This window comes from Neodiprion pinetum, chromosome 3 (assembly GCF_021155775.2).
Source record: "Neodiprion pinetum isolate iyNeoPine1 chromosome 3, iyNeoPine1.2, whole genome shotgun sequence".
Classification (NCBI taxonomy): Eukaryota; Metazoa; Arthropoda; class Insecta; order Hymenoptera; family Diprionidae; genus Neodiprion; species Neodiprion pinetum.
In genome coordinates this window covers 10,251,681-10,276,395 of record NC_060234.1, presented here as the reverse complement: position 1 = coordinate 10,276,395, position 24,715 = coordinate 10,251,681, and the positions used below count along the sequence as shown (strand labels likewise).

General features: G+C 33.4%; 3 protein-coding genes across 3 annotated transcripts; 2 read left to right on the top strand and 1 right to left on the bottom strand.

Annotated features, from left to right (window-relative positions):
• Positions 1–4,649: 4,649 nt before the first annotated feature.
• On the bottom strand, positions 4,650–6,155 carry LOC138190578 (tigger transposable element-derived protein 1-like). Its single transcript, XM_069134322.1, has one exon. The coding sequence runs from the start codon at positions 6,153–6,155 to the stop codon at positions 4,650–4,652; it is 1,506 nt and encodes a 501-aa protein (XP_068990423.1).
• Positions 6,156–9,745: 3,590 nt separating this feature from the next.
• Positions 9,746–10,636, top strand: LOC124214319 (uncharacterized). Its single transcript, XM_046616572.1, has one exon. The coding sequence runs from the start codon at positions 9,746–9,748 to the stop codon at positions 10,634–10,636; it is 891 nt and encodes a 296-aa protein (XP_046472528.1).
• A 7,527-nt stretch (positions 10,637–18,163) lies between these two features.
• On the top strand, positions 18,164–21,002 carry LOC138190577 (uncharacterized). The gene is made up of 4 exons (XM_069134321.1): positions 18,164–19,661; positions 20,135–20,497; positions 20,568–20,657; positions 20,731–21,002. Exons 1-4 carry the CDS (start codon positions 18,164–18,166, stop codon positions 21,000–21,002), a joined length of 2,223 nt encoding a protein of 740 aa, XP_068990422.1.
• The last annotated feature ends 3,713 nt before the right edge of the window (positions 21,003–24,715 follow it).

Sequence of the window (24,715 nt, the reverse complement as noted above, 5' to 3'; positions counted from 1 at the left end):
TGAAATTTACAACACGTTTACCGTACGATGTCATATGAAATTCTCAAACTAGCGTGTATAATGCCCTTGTATGACTGAACCCATAATTGAAGATTAATTTTTAAACACTAACGTGGAATTTAATTCACACGAAATTCAATATTAAAAACCCAATTGAGATTTTTTTGAAGACGTAACGTAATAATAAATAGCCTAGCCGGATAAGCATGTCAAAACTGCCCCCAAAGGAATTCGACCGGAGCTTGGACTGGCCAGGGAAATAGTATATTATGCACCTAGGGAGGAAAAGTAGGCTATTCCAAACTGCGTGTGAGATTGACAACCAAGCCGCAGGCGACGGTGGCAAGAACGCAGTTTGGGATGGCCTTTTTTACTCCCGTGTGACGTATAATATTTTTCACCACCCCCTGCATCGGAAAGTACAACTTCCCGTTCACGCGAGGGGCCGAAAGTTGTACTTTATGGTGAAAAAAAGTTTCCCCAAAGTTTAAAACCCGTCGGTAAATATTTGTAGTCACAGTATCGGAAAATGTGATTTTTCGTTTTTATTTATTTTTTTCTCTGCATATTTTAAACCCACCAACTTACAAAAAACTCTCGAATGACGATCCAACTAAAAACATGATAACAAATTTTTTGCGTTGATTTTGGCGCAAAATTACAATTTTTAAAAATTCAGAAAATTTTCTAATTGTGATTTCTGTTTCACTTCTACAGGTGTTGGTCACGTTTGTTTTTCACATCACCGCCTTTTATCGTAGAATCAGTACGAATTATTACAAATTTTTGGCATCACTGCGCCATCATCAAAATCAATAAAAATCACATTTTAATCTAGATTTTTGTGAATATCAAAATGTATGAAAAAACAGCGAATTTCAGGAAGATATGACCAAAAAGACTGATAATACACGACACGCTCACTCGAACGAAAAAACTTGAGATGCAGTAAAATTTTATTTTGGTAAGCTGAACAATTTTTTGGAAACTCACAATCGTATGTAAAATGCAATTTTCAACAAAATAAGTCTAGAGAATTATTGTTTGGTTTAAATTTTTTGAATTATCAATATCACGTCGAAATATTTTCAAAAAAGTTGTTTAGCTTACCAAAATAAAATTTTACTGCATCCCAAGTTTTTTTGGTCGAGTGAGCGTGTCGTGTAAATTGAATTTCGTGCTTAGATTAAGTTATGAGTCTTTTTGGTCATATCTTTCGAGAATTCGCTACATTTTTATACATTTTGATATTCACAAAAATCTACATTACAATTTGATTTTTAATGATTTTGAGGATGGCGCAGTGATTCGAAAAATTTGTAATCATTCGTAGTGATTTTACGATAAAAGGCGGTGATGTGAAAAAGAAACGAAACCAACACCTATAGAAGTAAAGCAGAAATCACAATTTGAAAATTTTGGGAATTTTTTAAAATTGTAATTTTCCGCCAAAATCAACGAAAAAATTTTTTTACCATGTTTTTTAGTTGGATCGTCATTCGAGAGTTTTTTTAAGTCGGTGGGTTTAGAATATGCAGAGAAAAAAAATAAATAAAACGAAAAATCACATCTTTCGATGTTGTGGCTTGAAATATCTACCGACGGGTCTCAAACTTTGGGGAAATTATGTTTTTCCGTGACGGAAATGTCAGTCCGAGCCCCGGTCGAATCCCTTTGTGATTCCTCGATTTATCTATTCTTACTGTATCATTTCTCAATATCTCGAACAAGCAGTTACAAATTTGTAAAAAAAAGAAATCACAACAAATGACGCCGAACCTAGCATCTATAATTTGCAGTAGAACCTACCAAATCTCTTCAGTTTAGGACAATACAGTAAAAAGACTCACGACTGGAATTTAACTTCTATTGACAACATGACATGACATTTGATCAAATTTTGACTGTCAGCCGTCGTTACCTCATTTTAACCAACGTTAGCACGTTCAGCTACTAAATCTGGCTGCTTGCTTTTGCAAATCCGTTACTCCCGTGAGAAACACAGTTGAATGGTTTTTGAAAGCTTAGTTCTCGTTGGTCTCACTCTAGCAGTAGCACATCAAGTTTACTAGAAAGCTCATTCATACAGCAAAAAAAGGTCATTCGTACAGTCAAAAAAGTTGAGAACATTGCACAAGCATCATAGTTATATTTTCACATATTTGGGTACGTAAAGGTTTATAATACAAGACTTTGCTCGTTAGATGAGGTGCTTGAATACTGGAAAGCCACAGTCAAGGTTGCAGTCGTGCATCGACCCGTGTTGAAAGTAATTGTCATAGATAGAAACAGAATATTGATTCCAACGTTTCGTAATAGCCAGTTTGATAAGACAATAATAGTCTAGATTAAGTTTACATTTTTATTATTCGTTACGGCAAGCTAAAAGTATTTATTTGAATAATTGAAATATTTTTTCGAGTATTATATGAAAAAAGTATGATCTAGGAATTACACCGCTGTACGGGATTATGGGTAATTGTGTTACACAGGCTTGTATAACTATAGTGTGAATAATAATTCTATAAATATACGTCCATAAATTTCGTAGACCTCATTTGACCGCGATTTAGCACTATGTATATCACGATGTTTATTGTCAAACGTGTTGTGTACACGTATGCCATTATTGCGAACGGTTGAGTTCACCGCAATGCAGGTCGAGTATCGCATATCGTTAATTGAAAGTATTTTATAACTGATACAACACGGGGGTTGCTGTGTCCGAAGTGTTGTCAGCGCGGGAGGTATATGATGGTGCATGTTCATGGATTACCTCGCTGACGGTGGTTTGTGATGGTGGTACTGAATATCTATCATATTCATTATAGATCGTATCGTCAGTGTGTCGATGAGGTGCATGATGACCAGATTCGGAGTGTGAATATGATAAGGTAAAAGTCCCCATTATGAGACACTTTTCGAGGTAGGTCGAACATTCTCGGTAATATAAAATATATTTGAATGAAAAACACAATTATTATTGTGTTATCTGTTAATTTTATGATTATTTAGCCAATATTCCTTGTTAATAATAAATTTTAAGTTCAAAATTAATAAAAATAAGCTTTTTTTGGAGGCAACCTCTATGACCCTATTTATGAGACAGTTTAAAGACACATGTCCCCAGTGTCTCATGACACAGGTCCCTATTTTTGAGACACTTAAGAAATAAAAAAGATCGAATATATTTTATGTATTTATTAATTTGAGATCATTATAATTATAAAATAAGAAATTATTTCAGATTTTAAACAACAAATAATAGATTTTTCAGAAATTAAACGACTAATCAACACAAATTATATAAATAAATTTATTTTTCTTCTTTGATTTTTTTTTGTAATTCTTTAACTTGAGCCATTAGTTTTTTTTTTTCTTCTTGCAATTTTTTTTTATGTTTTTGTTTTTCTTCTTTCATTTTTTTCATTTTTTCCTTTTCCAATTGTTGCTGGTACCATTCATCGGAGGTTCCCACAGATGGTAGCTTTGACTTGCCTGATTTTTCAAGTTTAATTCTTTTTTTTTTTGGTAAATAATCCACCGGTAAAGTAAATATTTCCTTAAATGGTCTCTTCGGTGACTTATCTAAAAATAAGAGTTTCTCTTAATTTTGTCAATTATTTTCAAAAATAGTTCATAAGTAATTATTCTATGTTACCTTTATCAATAGCTGTTGATGTAGTCTCATCAATAGAATGATGTACGCCAGTTTTTTGAGAAACACCATTTAAATTTTCGTTCTCGAGTTCTAAGAAAACAATTACATTAATAATATAAATTTATTAAACATAAAAATAATAAGTATGATATTCACGTACCGACTTGATGATTTTCATTAATTACCGGATCTTTGAGATGAGTAATCGTGAGTTCTGTTGTAATCTCTCCATGCTGTACAGGTACAATCGAGTTGTCATAAACAACAGGAATTGCTAATTCAATAAAGTTGTGTTCATTTAAGTTTGAAAGAGTAGATTGTATTACATTGTCGTTATCAGTTGGTTGTTCTTCATTATTAACTTGACCAGATTTTAATATAAACTCTAAAATTTTTCCATCATCAGTAGTACTAGTTTCTTCAAAGTTAATCACACTAGAATCATTGTCGTTAATAATGATAGATTCCAATACTTTGTTATTATTTAACGAATTGATTGTTTCAACATTCAAATTAGGTAGTTCTTGATCAATCGTATAGAGAAAATCAGTAGAAGAATTAGTGTTTGAAACAATATCATTTGATAAATAAGGTTTATTAGTGTTTAAGTCGTTTTTTAAATTGTCTTGATTATGATGATCATTATAAATTTCAATACTCTTGATTACTGGGTTCTGTTTTGTAGTAACACCTATTTTTAAAAATGTGTAAGTATGTATTAAAAAAAAATATACTGAATTAATTAAACGAATTAACTGAAAAAAATGATTAATAGTATAAATTATAATAAATTAATGTAAAAAATTCTATTGTTTTAAAATTACATTTTGTATATAGCGCATTCTAAAAATCATAATGAGAAATAGTATATAAAAATTTATAAAAAAAATTGTATATAAAAAATTTCTAAAAAAATTTGAAGAAAAAATGGTAAATATGAATTGTAATTAGGTCAGTGATTGTAAATTAAAATGACGTAATTGTTATTTTAAATACCCGTGGAATAATTAGAAATTTTGAACCAGTAATCGAATAATGCTTTCTTCTCTAGATCTCCGCTCCATGATCCACACTTTGCAGCTTCTTTAAATTCAGAAAGCATATCTTTCGGTAAATTTTTTTCAAAACTTAACAAAAACTGTTGATTTTCTTCGTTTCTATCTGCACTATTGTTATCCAGCCGATCAACAGTTTTTTTGGATTTTTTATTCTTCTGTAAAATATCGTAGTCTACTGCATTAGAGTCAAATGGATAAAGTCCAGCTCCTTTGAATCCACTAACGACTACACTTTTTTCATTCTTCATACTGTCCAACGTGAACTTGAGTACTTGAGGAAAATCTTCTTTTTTAATTTGTCCAACACCATGTTCGTTTTTCCATTTCGGTACACATTTTTTCCATGTCTCTTTAAATGGATGGAAAAATGAAATATCCAATGGCTGCATAATATGGGTGGAATTGGGAGGTAACATTACCAATTCTATTTGTTTTTCTCTACAAAAAGTTACCAAGGGTAAATTTAGGTGTGAAGAATGATTATCCATGTACAAAATAACTGGAAATTCGGTTTTTTCTTCAAGTAACCAAGGATAAAACACGTTGGTAATATATTCATAGAAGGTCTCCGTTGTCATCCAGCCACTGTCCGATACTCCAAGACCCCATCCTGTTGGAGTATTTTCCACTATTTTCTTAGGTATACTTTTCTTATAAGAGTACATAAGCATTGGAGGAGCACGAGTTCCATCTGCTCTGTACGTGAATAAAACAGTCAATGATTCTTTGCCACCATCAACTATTTTGTAAACTGCACGAGATCCTTTTTCAGCTAACACGCTTTCGGCGTCAGGACACAGAAGTATACTACTTTCATCGCAGTTAAAGATTCTAGAGGCAGGAATATTCAATAAATTTTTACTTTCTAAATATTTCCCAGAATCCTTGAACCACTCTTGCAATTCTTCACGATTAACAGCTGCCCTACTAGTACTCAAATGTTGGGGTTTCCTAATGGATAACTCAGGATGGCGTTTTCGGAAACCTTCATACCAGTGACGACTGGGACGGTTATCCGTAAACGGAGTTTTGATTTCCATAGTTTGTACATATCTTTGTACACAATCCAATAGTTCAGTTTTAGTCACAGGAGCTCCCATTGATGCTCTGTACAGCACCCACTGAACAATATTATCCTCTTCATTCGGTGATAAAACTGTATCTGGACCTGTTTTATTTTTTGCTTTCTCAGGGCCAACATTTTTTTTTCTAGCCAGCGTGGCTACAGGTACTCCATAAGCAGCAGCTGCCCTTCGTATAGATAATCCTGTATCTTTTATTGCTTGTAGAGCTTTTTCAATATTTGATGGATCATATTTATTTCTTCTAAGTTTTGTTTTCATAGGTTTTTTATCCGAATTTGAGCACAACACTTTTGTTTTGTTTGATTTTGAGTGATTTTTTTTTATCCCCTTGGATCTCTGTTTACTTCCCATGACCTCAGATTATTATTTTAATTTGTCTGTTATTTACTGGTGGTATACAATCTGAAACATTTAACGAATTAATAAAATATACAGTTAAATATTATAAATTAAATTAAAATATTTAATTGAAAAAATAAAAAAATTTTCTCGTAAAGTCAATACTTAATTTCACAATTTTAGGTTAGGTTTATAAGTTTATGTTATTTAACTTAAAATACTTACTTATATGAAAATATTTAATAATGTACTAAAAGCCAATTCTCTATACAATACAAATGTTATATTTTAACAATTAATATCACTCATTAATAATATAAAACTTTATAAATATACGTTGTCTCATCTAATCGGGACAAACGAACACGCACATGTCCGTATTACTAGATACACTGACTAAAGTGTCTCATACACCGGTACGTTCAAGTTTGTAAGTGTAGGTATTATGAGACACTCAAATATAAAATATTATTATCATAAAAAAGCATAAATGCATATAGAAATGAAATCTAAGACTCATTAGCTTTCAATTAACATATAAATTATGTATATAAATATAACAAACAATTATTTTAACCCGACTGAAAAATTGCTTAGTCATTGCAGTTTAACTCTTTTTAGTCATCGTTTCAGGTGCAGATATCAAACCATGTACTATTATAATTTTTTTTTTATTTTTATTGGGAAAGAATCAACAGTAAGACTTGTAAATTGCTTTCAAAATTGATGAAAAAATATACTTATTAAATTTTTTAAAAGTGTAATTCCGTATTATTTTTATAAATTAGTATACTTACGTTATGTATCATAAATAGGGACAATGTCTCATAATAGGGACTTTTACCTTACGTTCGGAATTCGTTGGTGATGAACAGCTTTCATCGTGTTTGATTCACGACGAATCTGTGGTGCAGCGGGTAGCCGGTCGCTCTGAGAACCAGTTAACATGCGCATCTCGTATTCGTTAATTAACGTGAATATTTTAGATTTAATTTCCACTTGGTATCGCGGTGGAAATGTTTCCACCGTTTCCGCCATCGTGGTAAAGAATTTTAATAAGTTGGAGCTGTTTTCTTTAGGTCTCTTTTGTTTGGTGCTTAAGTAATCTGACAGCACACTCGCAACCTCAATTGCTGGATTTTTGTCTGGTTGAACGGTCTTCTTATTTCTATTCCGCAAACCTGGTGTAGACATTGGACGATGCGATACCATGCCTGGAAAGTGAAATCGTTACGTTTGGAATAAAAAAACGGATCTACCAAGGTGGTCAGAGGTGGTTTGGCCTATTTGATGTAGATGATGCCAGAATAAATAAAAAATTCTTTTGATTCCTTTCAATAGTAATAACGCATTGTTCAAGTTTTATGAATTCAAAATAACTCAACTACGAATGAGTGAAATTCAGAACTTTGTTGTTGAACGTTGATCAAGATTTACCGCCATCTGAATACATGTAGTATTTTCAAAAGTTTCATAACTTTCAAACAAGCTTCATTAATTTCTTGATCATTTATGATAAACACATTAATTGGATTGATTTTATTAACCGAATAATTCTTACTTTTGGGTATGAAGCACTTTATGGTGTTATTAGATCAAAATTTTCTATCAAAGTGACTTAATTACACGAACAACCTCATGTCGCGGGGTCTACACTTTCTTAATCCCTTTGCTGTCAAGCAAAAAGGAACATTTTCTGCAAAAAATGATTTCAGATTTGTATTTAGTGCCCTCAAAACCGTGAAATGCTCGTGCAAGATGACATTATAATAGTATGGACATGTATTTTTCAATATGCACATACGAGTACAATACGTCATGAAGCAAAACCGGCACTACTTTTTTTTACACATATATGTGTCACTGACAGTGGAAGAGTCAGGGAGCCCACACGTTTCTCCCTCTCCGAAACATGTCAATGATCAAAAATGGTTTTCAAAGTTAACTTTTTGTCCAAATGTTTTTTTTTTTTTGTGTGTGTGTGACGGAAAATGTATAAAGCCTAGGACGAACATTATTTTCAACGAAGTCATTGTTCCTCATGAGATATGAAATCTACCCAGACGGTGGGAATTATTCAGGTTGTCGCATTTATCCGAAACGGTAGAAAATAGTTTTTCAGCACTCTAACCTCAAAATCGCAACTTTGTCGCGATTTCTTGGCTTTCGTGATGAAAAATTATGCTCAAAACTCGTATCGATAAGGTTGTTTGACTCGCGTGTTACAGCACTCGCCTTCGGCTCGTGCCGTAAACCTTACGTCTCGTCAAAAAACCTTATCCATACTCGTTTAGAAATGTACTATTGTTGCATCAGATATTTTCACGTGCAAAAAGCAAAAAAATGGAAGAGATTCAAATTATAGGTTCGATTTTTAGTTACTGTAAAAAAAATCCTTACTTTGGTCGTTAAGAAGATTTAACACATCGTTATCGTCTGCATTATTGTCATTATTGTCCTCAATAGACAAAGATGGGGAATTATCCTCTGGGGTAGTGGTTCGTGACTCTGAAGATAAACCATTCGGCTCTTCAAAATTTGAATGTGTTCTTCTGTCCACCATACATGAAGCTAAAAAACTCATCTGTTTTTCATATTTCCAAGGCCTTATCTTAATTGCAGCTTGTCCACTTTTAGTTTTTCGTACGTTCATTGCCTTTCGATATGCATCACGCAACTTACGCCACGTATCCTTGCAATCTTCCACTGAAAAACATTGTAAAAGATTGTAGTTTCGACGATAGTTTGAGACTAACATTACAGGTAGAGTGAGAGAAAGACTGTTCGGAGAACTAAGTACCTTTAGATTTATGACGTATAGGTTTAGGCTAGCGAATAGTGAACGGAAAAACTTCGTATGGACGCAGGGGTTCATAAAAATATTTAGAAGGAGCATTTTTATACATAAGGGACGAAAAAGCGAAAGCCTAATGATAAGGAGGAACCCTAGTAAAAGTTGGTTAGAAATGTAAAAAAAAATTGTCGTGAAAGGTGTTGAATCTCAAAATCAGTACTGGATATTGTAGTCTATGCGCGATACTAGGTGTATGTGAAAAAAAAATTTATTTACTGCGATGAAAATTAAGACGCTAGGAATGTTTCAGAGACTTTTCTTTTTGCTTCACATGCAAATAATCCGCACTGCAAATTACTCCATTAAATCTTAACAATTTTAAAAACCTTTTACCTGTCGAGAAATGTTATTCCGTTTTGTCTACCGACGCATAAAATAGAATTGAAGATCCGGCTGACTAATTGATTTCTTTCACATAGAATTGCCAATACATAAATAATGAGAAAGGATTCATAGGATTCATTGATTTTACCAATTATATTTCAATAATAAAATTATTTCTGCTTTATCCTCAGTTCGATCGAATGAATCGCTTTTTATTTGACAGCACAGGTTACTGAACTGATTATTCTATACCAATTGCAATTTGTTCAATCGGAAAAAAACTCGTTTGGCCATATTTGATCATCATGTTTGGCTCAGTCAGTTCACTATCAGTTGTCTCAACAGAGCTCTGCTCTCTGACTAGGATGCATAAACATGTAGACTGTTATTGTTTGATTCTAGATTTTTGGCAACAGGAGATTCCATGAGGAGTATAGCGTTTGATTACCGCTTGGGAGACACAACGGTCCGAAAAATTATTCACGAGACATGTGACGTGATTTGGAGAAGGCTTTCTCCGCAAGTTTTACCGGTACCCACGACGGAAATGTGGAAATCGATAGAGAATATGTTCTTTACCAGATGGAACTTCCCAAATTGCATCGGGGCTCTGGACGGGAAACACGTCACTATAGAAGCGCCTAGCAATACCGGCTCGTTGTATTTCAACTATAAAAAAACATTTAGTGTAGTGCTCATGGCACTCGTAGATGCAAACTACCGCTTCATTGCTGTGGACGTTGGGGCATATGGAAAGAATAGCGATGGACGAATTTTTGGGAAGAGTGCATTTGGAGAAGCCCTGGAAAATGGAACGTTGTGCCTGCCGCCAGACAAACCCCTGCCTGGAAACGATGTACCATTGCCACACGTGATCGTTGGAGATGAGGCTTTCCCACTCAAAAGAAATATCATGCGACCATACCCAAGTTCACAATTGGCGAATGACGAATCAAAAAAAATATTTAATTACAGACTTTCACGTGCTCGTAGAATTTCCGAGAATGTTTTCGGAATTTTAACTCAAAAATTTCGAATTTACCAACGAAGAATAAAACTAAGTCCAGAGCACGTGGATAGTGTTATATTAGCAACGTGTTGCCTACACAACTTTTTGATGAACGATGACCCTCCGATTCGTCGAAGTGTACATGACTCTGGCGCTTACACTTTGAATCCTATGGGAAACATCGGAGGGAATGCGACTGCCGAGGCAATAGCGGTCAGAGATAAGTTCAAAGATTACTTTAATTCTGCTGCAGGCTCAGTCGATTGGCAAATCGAAATGGTTCGACGTGGAATCAGAAATGTTTAACGTAATCTTGAATGTACATAACTTTTTTTGAAAAAAATTCCAGTCACTGAATATTTTTAAATTGTTCGCTCTTTCCCTTCAATAATACTCTAACGAACATTGTCCACGAAATTATACTTCTGAACCGTTCGCCTTCACTTGCATGTGGAATTTTATTCGGAAAAAAATCCAAATTATAGGACATACTGCTATTGGTGCAAAGCGTCTTTTCGAATCTGAGAACCTGCGGTGAAGACGTAATAAAGGTATCTGATGGATTTACCTCAAATTTTAACTGCACATTTTTAGGTAGCATCATAATTTGTAAATTTTTTATTAATTTAAGTTTTATAACTATCAATGCATCGCTACTTTAACTTTTTTTTTATTGTGCTCTTTAATTTTTATTCCGAAGGGCGGTTTGCCAGCATCGTGTACATCGCATACTATTGCAATCAAAAACACGCTTCACACGGGCAGCTGTATCTTCAATCAGTTTTTATTTTAATTTTTTTAATGCAATTTTACACAAGAGTCGTCAAAGTCGTGTAAATTTTGATGTCAAAATGCAATGAAAATGAAAAAATGAAACCTACTTTTTTCGCAATTTTGACAAAAAAAAAACCCTGATCGCAAGTGTGATAACTTGAAACTACATTTTCAATGCAGAATTGAAGGTGAAATGTATAGTTTTACTGGATAAAAAGATACGATAGACCATCAAATTCTATTCTGCATTTCCTTAGAAATAAATAATACTTATAATGACTGTGAAATGTAATCCCATACTTACAAAAATCAGATGATAAACTCAATTTTCGTACAACTTACCTGATTCTTTCATTGCTCTTGAAATATCGTTCCAGCAATTTTCTTTAATTTGGTGGTTCGAGTAGCGCGCGTCACACATATCGTACAATGGTTTGTACTTTTCAACAAGAAGGATCAAGGTCTCTTCATCCATTGCAGGTATCTGGATGATACACAACGCAGATTTCTATACACAGAGTTCTTCGAACAGAAAGTATGCAAGCGACGCAATGCACGCTATTGAGCCCAAGCCGCGGCACTACGATACTTACCAAGGTTACCGACCAACATAATTGACTGATTCTCAATTGTTCGGAAGATTCACTTGTTTAGTTTCGGTTCTTAAATCACTCACTTCGAGTAGGCGATGAAAAAGTCCCCGCTACTATATCGCGTGCCTAACGGTATAAGGTCGTATGTGATAAAAATGCGATTTTGGTGGTTAAAGGGCGTATATATATATTTTTTTTTTGCGCCATTCGCTATAAAAATACTCAAAACGCATAGATACATTAAAATTAGACGAAAAAATAAATAAAGGTAAAAGGTCGTATGTCGGCGGATATGCCCTTTTATCACTAGCTTTACTTTGGTTTTATTACATTTGTTAACGGAATAAGGGCGTATCCGCCAATTATTACTTTTTCTTTGCAAATGCTATAAACACATCCGAAACGCAAAGATTAATTAAAACTCGAACGTATTGAAAAATAATTTTATTATAATAAAAAAATTTAGAGATAATAGTACCTACAAGGGCGTATCTGATTTTTTTCCTTACAAACGCTATAAAAACCCTTGAAGCTCATAAATAAATTGAAATTTGAATGAATTTTCAAAACTTTTAATTTTGAAAAAAAAATAATTGAAGATAATGGTATAAAGGGCGTATACGCCACTTTTTTTTTATTTGCATACGCTTCAAAAACCTCTGAAATGCATAGATAGATCGAAATTGAAGAAAAAAAAATTTGATTTTCGATTTCGAATTTTTCTTTTATGATAATGATATAAAGGCGTATGTTAGCACATGTGCCCTTATACCATTAGTTGAGTAGTGCTTTTTCAGAAAGTTAGGGATGAAAGGGCGTAACCGACAGTACTTACGACCTTTTACCGTTATTTGATCAATTTTTCAATTTCAACGTTTCTGAACATAATCTCATGTTTTTCGCGTGAATACAAAAAAAAAAAAAATACGGCCTTTTACCTTTATGCATGGTAAAAGGTCGTATAATGGCACACACGACCTTATACCGTTAGACACGAGATATCAAGAGCCCAGTCAATGAGCGATTTTTATGGCCTCACATTCCATTATATCGCAAGTCCATGAAAAAATATGAAAACTGTTTGGAACGACGTACATAATAAGAATTTCAATTATTGTGATTTTACGCCAGCGTGTTTTTGCAAAATAAAACGAAAATGTGGAAATTAAATGCAAGTTTTTCGCGCCACGTGCACTTTTACCGCAAACGCCAGGAGAACGGCTAGAGATAGAGCAAAAATGTGTGGGTCCAATCTTGTAGAGCATAAAATTTACTGTCAGAAAGTTTGTGGTGGCACTTTTCGATCTTCAATAGCTTAACCGTGAGAGCGGCCCAAGGAAAGACATCAAAAACGCTTGGTTCTTGCTAAATCCTCGAAAATACGTTTTACTTGTTAAATTCATTTTTGACATGTTAATGTTATCAAAAAAAATCATGAAAATTCTCTATGCAAGAAAACATTTTGAAGACAAGATTTAGCATTTAAAAAAAAAATTTCCTCGCAACTTGGTTTTGTGGCGGCAGTTTGTTACTAATGTTTGTTTTTCAAATTTTTCTTTTTTGCGAATCGAATGTAAATTTTGAAGCAATTATCTAAACGGGATGAGACAAAAATGCAATCCTGAAGATTCAAAGAAAGTCAGGGGGTTGAATTTTTATGGCATTGAATGACGAAAAGACTGCATTTTGTCTCATCTCGTTCGGGAGATTAATTCAAAAGTTTTATTCGATTTGAAAGAAGCAAAGATTTGTGAAACAAAAATTAGTAACAAAATGCCGCAACAAAACCAAATCGCGAAATAGTACATTATGCAACAAGGGAGTAAAGCCGCAGATTATTCCTGAGGGCAGTAAGCCCGAGGGAATCATCGGTTTTACTCCCGTGTTGCATATAGGATTTTATTTTCGACTGAACCGTGGCCACTTTATTGACCTGAGGAGCTGGACAAAGTGGCATTTGATTCCGTCATACTGTTTGTAAACTTGCGGGAGAAAAGTAAATTTGCGGGACGAAAAGTATTTTTTCTGATCATGTCAAAAAATAAATCTCTCTCGATGCAGGGAATTTCGAGTAAAATGTAAAAAAATCTCATTTTTTACAGAGTTAATTACTCGCTTCGCTCAGGCAGCAAACTTCACCCTCATCAAAATCGCTTACTTCTGTCCCTAGTGGCGTAATGAACTATGTTCTTTGTACGAAGCCTTCCATGTAGAATCATTAAAAGTCTGTTTCGATATGAAAATGTCCATATGAATCACAAATTTGAATTTCTAGACATGACGCACGGGGTTTAAAAATCTAAGAAAATTCATGAAAGTAGTATTCAACCATACAAATGATATGGTGGAATAAAATTTTCCGCAGCCCTTTTTTGGTCGAATGAAAATCCACTTTGTAAGTTGAAATATTTTTTTTAGAAAGCTTATAGGCGGATCAAGAGTCTGAAGGAATTCTGAGACGGAAGTACCAATGTTCTCTACTACCATGAATTTTTTCAGCTTTTTCACCTCTACGGTTTGAGAAAAACAAAATCCAAACCACCACATTTTTCGACCCTTAGAGGGTGGAAAAAGGGTTCGCGAGGTATAGATCATACGTACCTTAGTTTTTGGTCCCAACCAACCATAAAATCATACAAATTCAGAAATTCGTGACGGGGGGCATTTGACCTATCTTAACCCGAGGTACCCTTTTTACAAATATTTTCGGGCCACTGCACCATGGAAAAAAAGCACTATTCAATGGCAGGCTGATGACACATTAGTATTCGTTGGATACATAACACGAAGTATATTATACCGCGAACAGGTAAGTTTGTTTATCGTTAAATTTTATCAGAATTTCACCGGGATCAAAATGGCCATAAATTATGAAAGTCCGGCATAACTTCCGCACGGGTTTAAAATCCTTTAAATTTTTATATGGAATTCCGTGTGAAAGGTTTATAAAAATGTAGAGCCGTGGTTTCTTGTGATGCAACATTCTGAATGTTATCGCAAAAAGAGGAAAATTCAAATTTCCAAAAAAATCTGAAAATATTATTCTCCTCAAGCCTCAAGACTATTCAGAACTAGACTCAGTATTGTGCCAGTGTGCGACATGTTGTTGAGGAACAGTACCCGATTGGAAAACCAGTGATCGCCGCGACGATTTTCAAAAATTGATTGCTCGAAAACCAAGCACATCAAAAATATGAAAAAATTGAATAATCTTGTAGAGATTTGATCCTATAAGAAACTTGCCCAAAAATCTGACAATGAGTGGGTGAGCTTTTCTGATTAGTGGCAAGACGTCGTATATCTTTTTTCCACTATCGGTTATAAAAATGACAGTAACGCATAAATAAATTGAAATCGACAACTTAAAAAGTGAAAAGCATAAGATCGTATGTAAATCGATACGACTTTTTGTCATTAAAAAATTGAATTATCAAAAAAATATATACAATTATACATACATACGTATATATCAAAGGTAAAAGCAAAAGACCCTATCCACCAGTTGTGTTTTAGGTTTTTTTCAACTCAGATCGACGCGAAATGACGAAAATAGAACGACAGTTCTACTTGAAATCGATCAATTAGTACAAATTTTTATCGTTTTTTGAATGACTCTGATTTGTTTTTAAGGAAAGGGTCCACCTATTTTAAAGAAGGTCACAGAAATACCAAATGAGACTAGTGATATTTTTTTTATGTGACTTTTCACATAAATTCTAATGGAAGAACCCACGGAAAGATGATCTAATTTTTACAGTATTTATAATTTATTTAATTTCGAATTGATAAAGGCATCGTAAAATTCATAGCCTTATTGAACTGAAACATTATTCAAAATGTGAATGAATATTTTCGGAATTTTGGCTTTATTTTTACGATTCTTGAATCATTTTTTTTAAATAAGAAGCGCTTTTCTTAAATAATTCAAAAAATGAAAGTTTCATTAGAAAAATGTTATACCACAAGTCGTCGATGTCAATGAAATGCGTCTTATTTGATCTTTCTCTTTTGAAAGGGACAGATTTTCGAGAGGATGCTATAGTCAGTCTTTACCGACCGCGTAAAATTTCACGCATTTCAACTGTTTTTGTAGCCCACGTACCGCTAACGCACAAAAGCTAGTTCGCACCTTTCAACATGCAATGCGAAGCACAAATATCCAAAAACTTTCTTTTGTTTTACGTGACAATAACGCCAGGAGTTATTGTTACACGAAATAAGTTTTTTTGTAGATATTTGTGTTTGGCATTGCATGTAAAATGACGATAACTGCAGTTTTTTCGCATCAGCTGTGCGTAGGCTACGATAAAAGTCAAAATGAGTGAAATTTTACGCGGTCGGTAGACTGACTACAGCATCCTCTTAAATAGTGTGTTTTTCTGAAAATATCAACCCTGCAGTGAAATATCATACATCATTTAAGATTCAATCTAGACAAATTTACAACTTATGAAGTGGAATCCTTTTCCTCGTAAAGTGAACGATTCAAAACACTATTCGAAAATTACTGATGTATTCTACATCATTCAAATACCTGCGTTATGAAGGAAAATTCAGGATACGTGAGAACTGATGTCAGAAAAAAGACAGTGAAAATTTTTTTGATGTGAAACATCTATAGCCGCACGTAAAACAGATTTCTGGCGTGGCGACGCAAGCCGTGGCGACGCGTCGCCACGCTATATGATGGTAGTACGGTGTGGCGACGCGTCGCCGTGCGCAATCGACTGTGCATTGTATACTCCCGGAGTGTATACAGTGTTTTGTTTTTGTTTTTGTTTACTACAGTACACATAACCTGTGTTTTACTTGAAAACAAATTATTCTGATAATAAAATGTCTGACAGTAATAATTTAGAGAGTGAAAGTGATCAGCCTCCTGCAAAAAAAGCAAAATCACCCGATGACACACTATCAAGTCATCAGTAAGTTAATTATATTTTAATTGATTATTAATTTTAATTAATTTTAATTTTTTTAAAGTGATTATTAATTATAATTAATTTTAATTTTACAAAATAATGTCGATGTTTCACATCTGCCAGGCGTCCCGTGACGGCTCATTTTTTTTTTTCACGGATGCATTTTACACAAATCAACACTTGATATTTTTTAAGACCAATTTTGTTATACATATAACAAAGATATTCGGAAGGTTTCTGCATAGAACTTACAAAATAATCGGATGAACAAAAATGTAAATCCATGAAATCCAAAAACTTGAAAATTATGGATTTCTACAGAGGTTGGCCGCCATTCGTTCGCCGCCGTTCGGTTCGATGCTGTTCGCTGCGGCAAAGTGCGCGCATTTGCATAAGAAAACATAGTGAGAATATCAAAATTCGCCGCGTATCGCCGCCAGGTAAGGTAAAAGTCCCTATTATGAGACATTGTCCCTATTTATGATACATAACGTAAGTATACTAATTTATAAAAATAATACGGAATTACACTTTTAAAAAATTTAATAAGTATATTTTTTCATCAATTTTGAAAGCAATTTACAAGTCTTACTGTTGATTCTTTCCCAATAATAATAAAAAAAAAATTATAATAGTACATGGTTTGATATCTGCACCTGAAACGATGACTAAAAAGAGTTAAACTGCAATGACTAAGCAATTTTTCAGTCGGGTTAAAATAATTGTTTGTTATATTTATATACATAATTTATATGTTAATTGAAAGCTAATGAGTCTTAGATTTCATTTCTATATGCATTTATGCTTTTTTATGATAATAATATTTTATATTTGAGTGTCTCATAATACCTACACTTACAAACTTGAACGTACCGGTGTATGAGACACTTTAGTCAGTGTATCTAGTAATACGGACATGTGCGTGTTCGTTTGTCCCGATTAGATGAGACAACGTATATTTATAAAGTTTTATATTATTAATGAGTGATATTAATTGTGTTGGTTTCCGGGTTATGCGTAAGTGAAAAGCACAGTTGAAAAAATAATCTGAATAGTTTAATTTATAGGTAATTGAAGTGTGAAACAGTACAAGGTATATATGTTATGTGTTTACGCGTCAGCGGTCACGACAAGTGTAAAGAGATATTCAAAAATACAAAGGTATCTAGCACGTGAGGCGTGCAATGTATATAGGTTTCAATAGATGTCAGCACGTCATCGATTTGGCTGGAAGATAGAGTGTCGTTCTATTCTCAACAAATTGTTAAAATATAACATTTGTATTGTATAGAGAATTGGCTTTTAGTACATTATTAAATATTTTCATATAAGTAAGTATTTTAAGTTAAATAACATAAACTTATAAACCTAACCTAAAATTGTGAAATTAAGTATTGACTTTACGAGAAAATTTTTTTATTTTTTCAATTAAATATTTTAATTTAATTTATAATATTTAACTGTATATTTTATTAATTCGTTAAATGTTTCAGATTGTATACCACCAGTAAATAACAGACAAATTAAAATAATAATCTGAGGTCATGGGAAGTAAACAGAGATCCAAGGGGATAAAAAAAAATCACTCAAAATCAAACAAAACAAAAGTGTTGTGCTCAAATTCGGATAAAAAACCTATGAAAACAAAACTTAGAAGAAATAAATATGATCCATCAAATATTGAAAAAGCTCTACAAGCAATAAAAGATACAGGATTATCTATACGAAGGGCAGCTGCTGCTTATGGAGTACCTGTAGCCACGCTGGCTAGAAAAAAAAATGTTGGCCCTGAGAAAGCAAAAAATAAAACAGGTCCAGATACAGTTTTATCACCGAATGAAGAGGATAATATTGTTCAGTGGGTGCTGTACAGAGCATCAATGGGAGCTCCTGTGACTAAAACTGAACTATTGGATTGTGTACAAAGATATGTACAAACTATGGAAATCAAAACTCCGTTTACGGATAACCGTCCCAGTCGTCACTGGTATGAAGGTTTCCGAAAACGCCATCCTGAGTTATCCATTAGGAAACCCCAACATTTGAGTACTAGTAGGGCAGCTGTTAATCGTGAAGAATTGCAAGAGTGGTTCAAGGATTCTGGGAAATATTTAGAAAGTAAAAATTTATTGAATATTCCTGCCTCTAGAATCTTTAACTGCGATGAAAGTAGTATACTTCTGTGTCCTGACGCCGAAAGCGTGTTAGCTGAAAAAGGATCTCGTGCAGTTTACAAAATAGTTGATGGTGGCAAAGAATCATTGACTGTTTTATTCACGTACAGAGCAGATGGAACTCGTGCTCCTCCAATGCTTATGTACTCTTATAAGAAAAGTATACCTAAGAAAATAGTGGAAAATACTCCAACAGGATGGGGTCTTGGAGTATCGGACAGTGGCTGGATGACAACGGAGACCTTCTATGAATATATTACCAACGTGTTTTATCCTTGGTTACTTGAAGAAAAAACCGAATTTCCAGTTATTTTGTACATGGATAATCATTCTTCACACCTAAATTTACCCTTGGTAACTTTTTGTAGAGAAAAACAAATAGAATTGGTAATGTTACCTCCCAATTCCACCCATATTATGCAGCCATTGGATATTTCATTTTTCCATCCATTTAAAGAGACATGGAAAAAATGTGTACCGAAATGGAAAAACGAACATGGTGTTGGACAAATTAAAAAAGAAGATTTTCCTCAAGTACTCAAGTTCACGTTGGACAGTATGAAGAATGAAAAAAGTGTAGTCGTTAGTGGATTCAAAGGAGCTGGACTTTATCCATTTGACTCTAATGCAGTAGACTACGATATTTTACAGAAGAATAAAAAATCCAAAAAAACTGTTGATCGGCTGGATAACAATAGTGCAGATAGAAACGAAGAAAATCAACAGTTTTTGTTAAGTTTTGAAAAAAATTTACCGAAAGATATGCTTTCTGAATTTAAAGAAGCTGCAAAGTGTGGATCATGGAGCGGAGATCTAGAGAAGAAAGCATTATTCGATTACTGGTTCAAAATTTCTAATTATTCCACGGGTATTTAAAATAACAATTACGTCATTTTAATTTACAATCACTGACCTAATTACAATTCATATTTACCATTTTTTCTTCAAATTTTTTTAGAAATTTTTTATATACAATTTTTTTTATAAATTTTTATATACTATTTCTCATTATGATTTTTAGAATGCGCTATATACAAAATGTAATTTTAAAACAATAGAATTTTTTACATTAATTTATTATAATTTATACTATTAATCATTTTTTTCAGTTAATTCGTTTAATTAATTCAGTATATTTTTTTTTAATACATACTTACACATTTTTAAAAATAGGTGTTACTACAAAACAGAACCCAGTAATCAAGAGTATTGAAATTTATAATGATCATCATAATCAAGACAATTTAAAAAACGACTTAAACACTAATAAACCTTATTTATCAAATGATATTGTTTCAAACACTAATTCTTCTACTGATTTTCTCTATACGATTGATCAAGAACTACCTAATTTGAATGTTGAAACAATCAATTCGTTAAATAATAACAAAGTATTGGAATCTATCATTATTAACGACAATGATTCTAGTGTGATTAACTTTGAAGAAACTAGTACTACTGATGATGGAAAAATTTTAGAGTTTATATTAAAATCTGGTCAAGTTAATAATGAAGAACAACCAACTGATAACGACAATGTAATACAATCTACTCTTTCAAACTTAAATGAACACAACTTTATTGAATTAGCAATTCCTGTTGTTTATGACAACTCGATTGTACCTGTACAGCATGGAGAGATTACAACAGAACTCACGATTACTCATCTCAAAGATCCGGTAATTAATGAAAATCATCAAGTCGGTACGTGAATATCATACTTATTATTTTTATGTTTAATAAATTTATATTATTAATGTAATTGTTTTCTTAGAACTCGAGAAGGAAAATTTAAATGGTGTTTCTCAAAAAACTGGCGTACATCATTCTATTGATGAGACTACATCAACAGCTATTGATAAAGGTAACATAGAATAATTACTTATGAACTATTTTTGAAAATAATTGACAAAATTAAGAGAAACTCTTATTTTTAGATAAGTCACCGAAGAGACCATTTAAGGAAATATTTACTTTACCGGTGGATTATTTACCAAAAAAAAAAAGAATTAAACTTGAAAAATCAGGCAAGTCAAAGCTACCATCTGTGGGAACCTCCGATGAATGGTACCAGCAACAATTGGAAAAGGAAAAAATGAAAAAAATGAAAGAAGAAAAACAAAAACATAAAAAAAAATTGCAAGAAGAAAAAAAAAAACTAATGGCTCAAGTTAAAGAATTACAAAAAAAAATCAAAGAAGAAAAATAAATTTATTTATATAATTTGTGTTGATTAGTCGTTTAATTTCTGAAAAATCTATTATTTGTTGTTTAAAATCTGAAATAATTTCTTATTTTATAATTATAATGATCTCAAATTAATAAATACATAAAATATATTCGATCTTTTTTATTTCTTAAGTGTCTCAAAAATAGGGACCTGTGTCATGAGACACTGGGGACATGTGTCTTTAAACTGTCTCATAAATAGGGTCATAGAGGTTGCCTCCTAAAAAAGCTTATTTTTATTAATTTTGAACTTAAAATTTATTATTAACAAGGAATATTGGCTAAATAATCATAAAATTAACAGATAACACAATAATAATTGTGTTTTTCATTCAAATATATTTTATATTACCGAGAATGTTCGACCTACCTCGAAAAGTGTCTCATAATGGGGACTTTTACCTTAGTACGCGCACAAATTGTCGCAGCGGTTCGGCGCGGTTCGCTGCCGGTTATCGCTGTGCAATGCGCGCATTTGCATAAAAAACCATGTGGAGAATGAAAATTCGCCGCCGTTCGCCGCGGTGCAATGCGCGTTGGCCTTTACTCGGCGGTTCGTCCATTTATAATATATTTATGATCATTCGGTTGTACGTGAAACTTTTTTTCACCGAATCCACCCGCAGGGGCAATCAATTTTGAAAATAATTCACCAGCCAGAAAAAATACAATGCTTCGCTTCACCTTCGAGTTTATAAATTCGACTCAAGTATCTGTAAATTTAGTTGCAGGTTTAAAGTGAAAAGCTCCTGTTTACGATTTTAATCCATTTTCTTTGGATTTGTCAGGTAAGCACCGCGGTATTTATCAATTTACTAATTTAATAATCATTCGACGGATAGAACCAACCTGTAAAAAAATTAGAAAAAAATTGTTGGTCCCCAAGTGTACAATTTCCTCAATTACATAGGCTGTAGTTATTTGAATTAACTCAGAATCAACACAGCAATTCTCCGCTGCCACTGGTGGTTAATTAGCGGAGCTTCTCGCCCCTTGATGACAGTAATCAATGCATCACTGCGTGTATAACTTTGTGTATCAAACACAATTCGTGTAACGCTACCTTTGTGGATGCGTAAAATATAAATTGACGGCGCCAGGCCAAAGTCCCTGTAAATGCAAAATTCCTGGCCGTAGTTTGATTTTGTGTTGCTGCGCAAATATAACGAATATATGCAGCCCGCAACATTAATTTACGATGAAACGTCACGCCGGAGTTAATTACTACTTCCGTCACGCTTTTGCGGCGTATTATTACCGAAGTAATTACTTTTCAAACAATCCGGATTGCAAAACAAGTTCAGGGTCAATTTATTTTATTTTTACTCGGATAGTTTCTCTTCGCGCATATTAGAATAGAACTCTGAATCAGAGAAAAACTAGAAATTATTATGATTACAGCATGTTGTATTTTTAACATCTATAAATCAAAAGATGGAAAGTGTAAAATCGCAATTGTTGTATCACTGATCGGTGAGAATGACGATTGATTTATTCATCGAGCGGTGAAGTTTACGTATAAAAATGAATCCTGACACGGCCGGGTCTTAGACTTATCACCGCAAGAAATGCTCGTTAAACTTTGTTCGTTATTTTGATCGAACGGAACCCGATTTAATTAATTAAATGCTAATTAGTAACTGAAGATGAAGTTTGTCGAAATTCCGGTCAGGAAGAAGAAAGTTTAATACTTTGAAAGACGTGAGAATAAAAATCGACGTTTCGGCCGGGCCCTGCCGACCATCCTCAGGAATAATTTCTATAATAATTAACAAACAGGATGCTTCAAAACAACAGTTCTGAATTGAGAGCATGGAAATATGTTCAAACGAATATTTGTTGTTGTACAAAATCCGTGAAAAATTAAACAGTTGCAAGAAACTTGTCTGAGTGACAGTTTTAGGTTAAGTGTCAAATTTTAAAGAATGGTTAAAAAGAGGAAAAATTGGTTGATGAGAAATGAAATATGTCAGAAAAAATGCTTAATAATAATGTGGAAATTGGAATTGGGGAAAAGATCAGTTAAATTTGAAAAGATTACTCACAAAAAATGACGACCAGTACATGCTTAGGTGTTGTTAGTAGTACAGCATTTCGGACGGAAGTGAAGGTTAGCGGGAATCGATCCGTAAATCTATGTTGATCACGTGTGATCTTGATCTATGTTCGAAAGTCATGGAATTCAAAGGCAGGTGACCAATCGGAGTAAGGGGCGCCAAGATTTGAAAACAAGATTATGTAAACTAGAGAATGTTGGAGTATAAGTGGCTAAGACGTTCAATATCTGTACGTTTGTTAACAGAGTTCCTTTTGTTCTTAAAGATATGAATCATTTCTTTGATGATACGTTTATACCAGTTCGGTTCTGTAGCTAGGGTTATAGAGTTGTTGAAATCGAAATTGTGCCCCAGGCTTAAGGAGTGATCTGCTAAAGCGCATCTGTCAGTGACATGGCATTTGATATTAGAACGATGGCCAGAAATTCTATTTTTTAGATGTTGTGACGTTTGTCCAATATAACTCATGCTACAGTCTCGACATGGTATTTTGTATACACAGTTAATTTTCTCTAAATTAGGAGTTACAGATTTTAGATGAGAAAACAGAGACAGTTTGGTAGTATTAGATATTCTAAAAGTAATTTCAATTCCCTCGTCATTCAGAATTTTTTTGATTTGGCTAGATAGATTTTCAATATACGGTATAGAGATAGAGTTTTTAAATTTATCCTTAACATTAGTTGGATTGTTGGAGTCTACATTCCAATCAATCGAGTTGTACATTTTATCTACTCTATACTTTTTGATATCATTAATGAATTTTATAGGGTAGCCATTGGAAATGAGAGTTGTTTCTACAAGTTTTAAATTCTTTTTAAGGAATTGAGGGTTTGAGATTCTAAGGCAGCGATCGAATAAGGATATGGCGACAGATTTTTTATGTTTAATGGGATGATGTGAGTTAAAGTGAATGTATCTCCCAGACCAGGTTGGTTTGTGGTGCCAATCTAAAATTGTAGTGTCATTGTGGTTAATCACCATAGTGTCTAGAAAACTGATTTTACCAACTTTATCCAACTCAAAGGTGAATTGAATACGTGGGTGAAAGTTGTTAAACTTAGTCAGAAGGAGTTGTAGGTTTTCATTCTTGACACACGTTATAATATCGTCTACGTATCGATAGTAAAAAGGTGGGCTGAAAGGAAGATTTGAAATGATTTTTTTTTTCAAAATGTTCGAGTACTAGATTCGCTACTACTGGGCTAATTGGTGAGCCCATTGCTACGCCAAAAATTTGTTGGTAGAATTTATCTTTGTAAGCGAGATAGCATGAATCTAAACGAAGTTTGGTGGCCGCTAGGAATTCTTTTTTATTAATGTTGGTGTGAGATTTCAAATTGGGCCAGTTTTTACTGATAATCGATATTGCTAAATTGGTTGGAATGTTGGTAAACAGTGATTTGACATCTAGGGATACTAACAGGTGATCAGGAGGGATTGTTTTTCCCCTGATTTTGTTTACAAAAGACCAAGTGTCCTTGATGTGATAGTCGGATGTACCTGTTATGTTTGATAGGACACAAGAACAAAATCTCGAAATTTTGTAGGTGGGAGAATTGATGTTACAAACAATCGGTCTGAGAGGAACATTTTCTTTATGAATTTTAGGTAGAAAATATATTTTGGGAGGAAG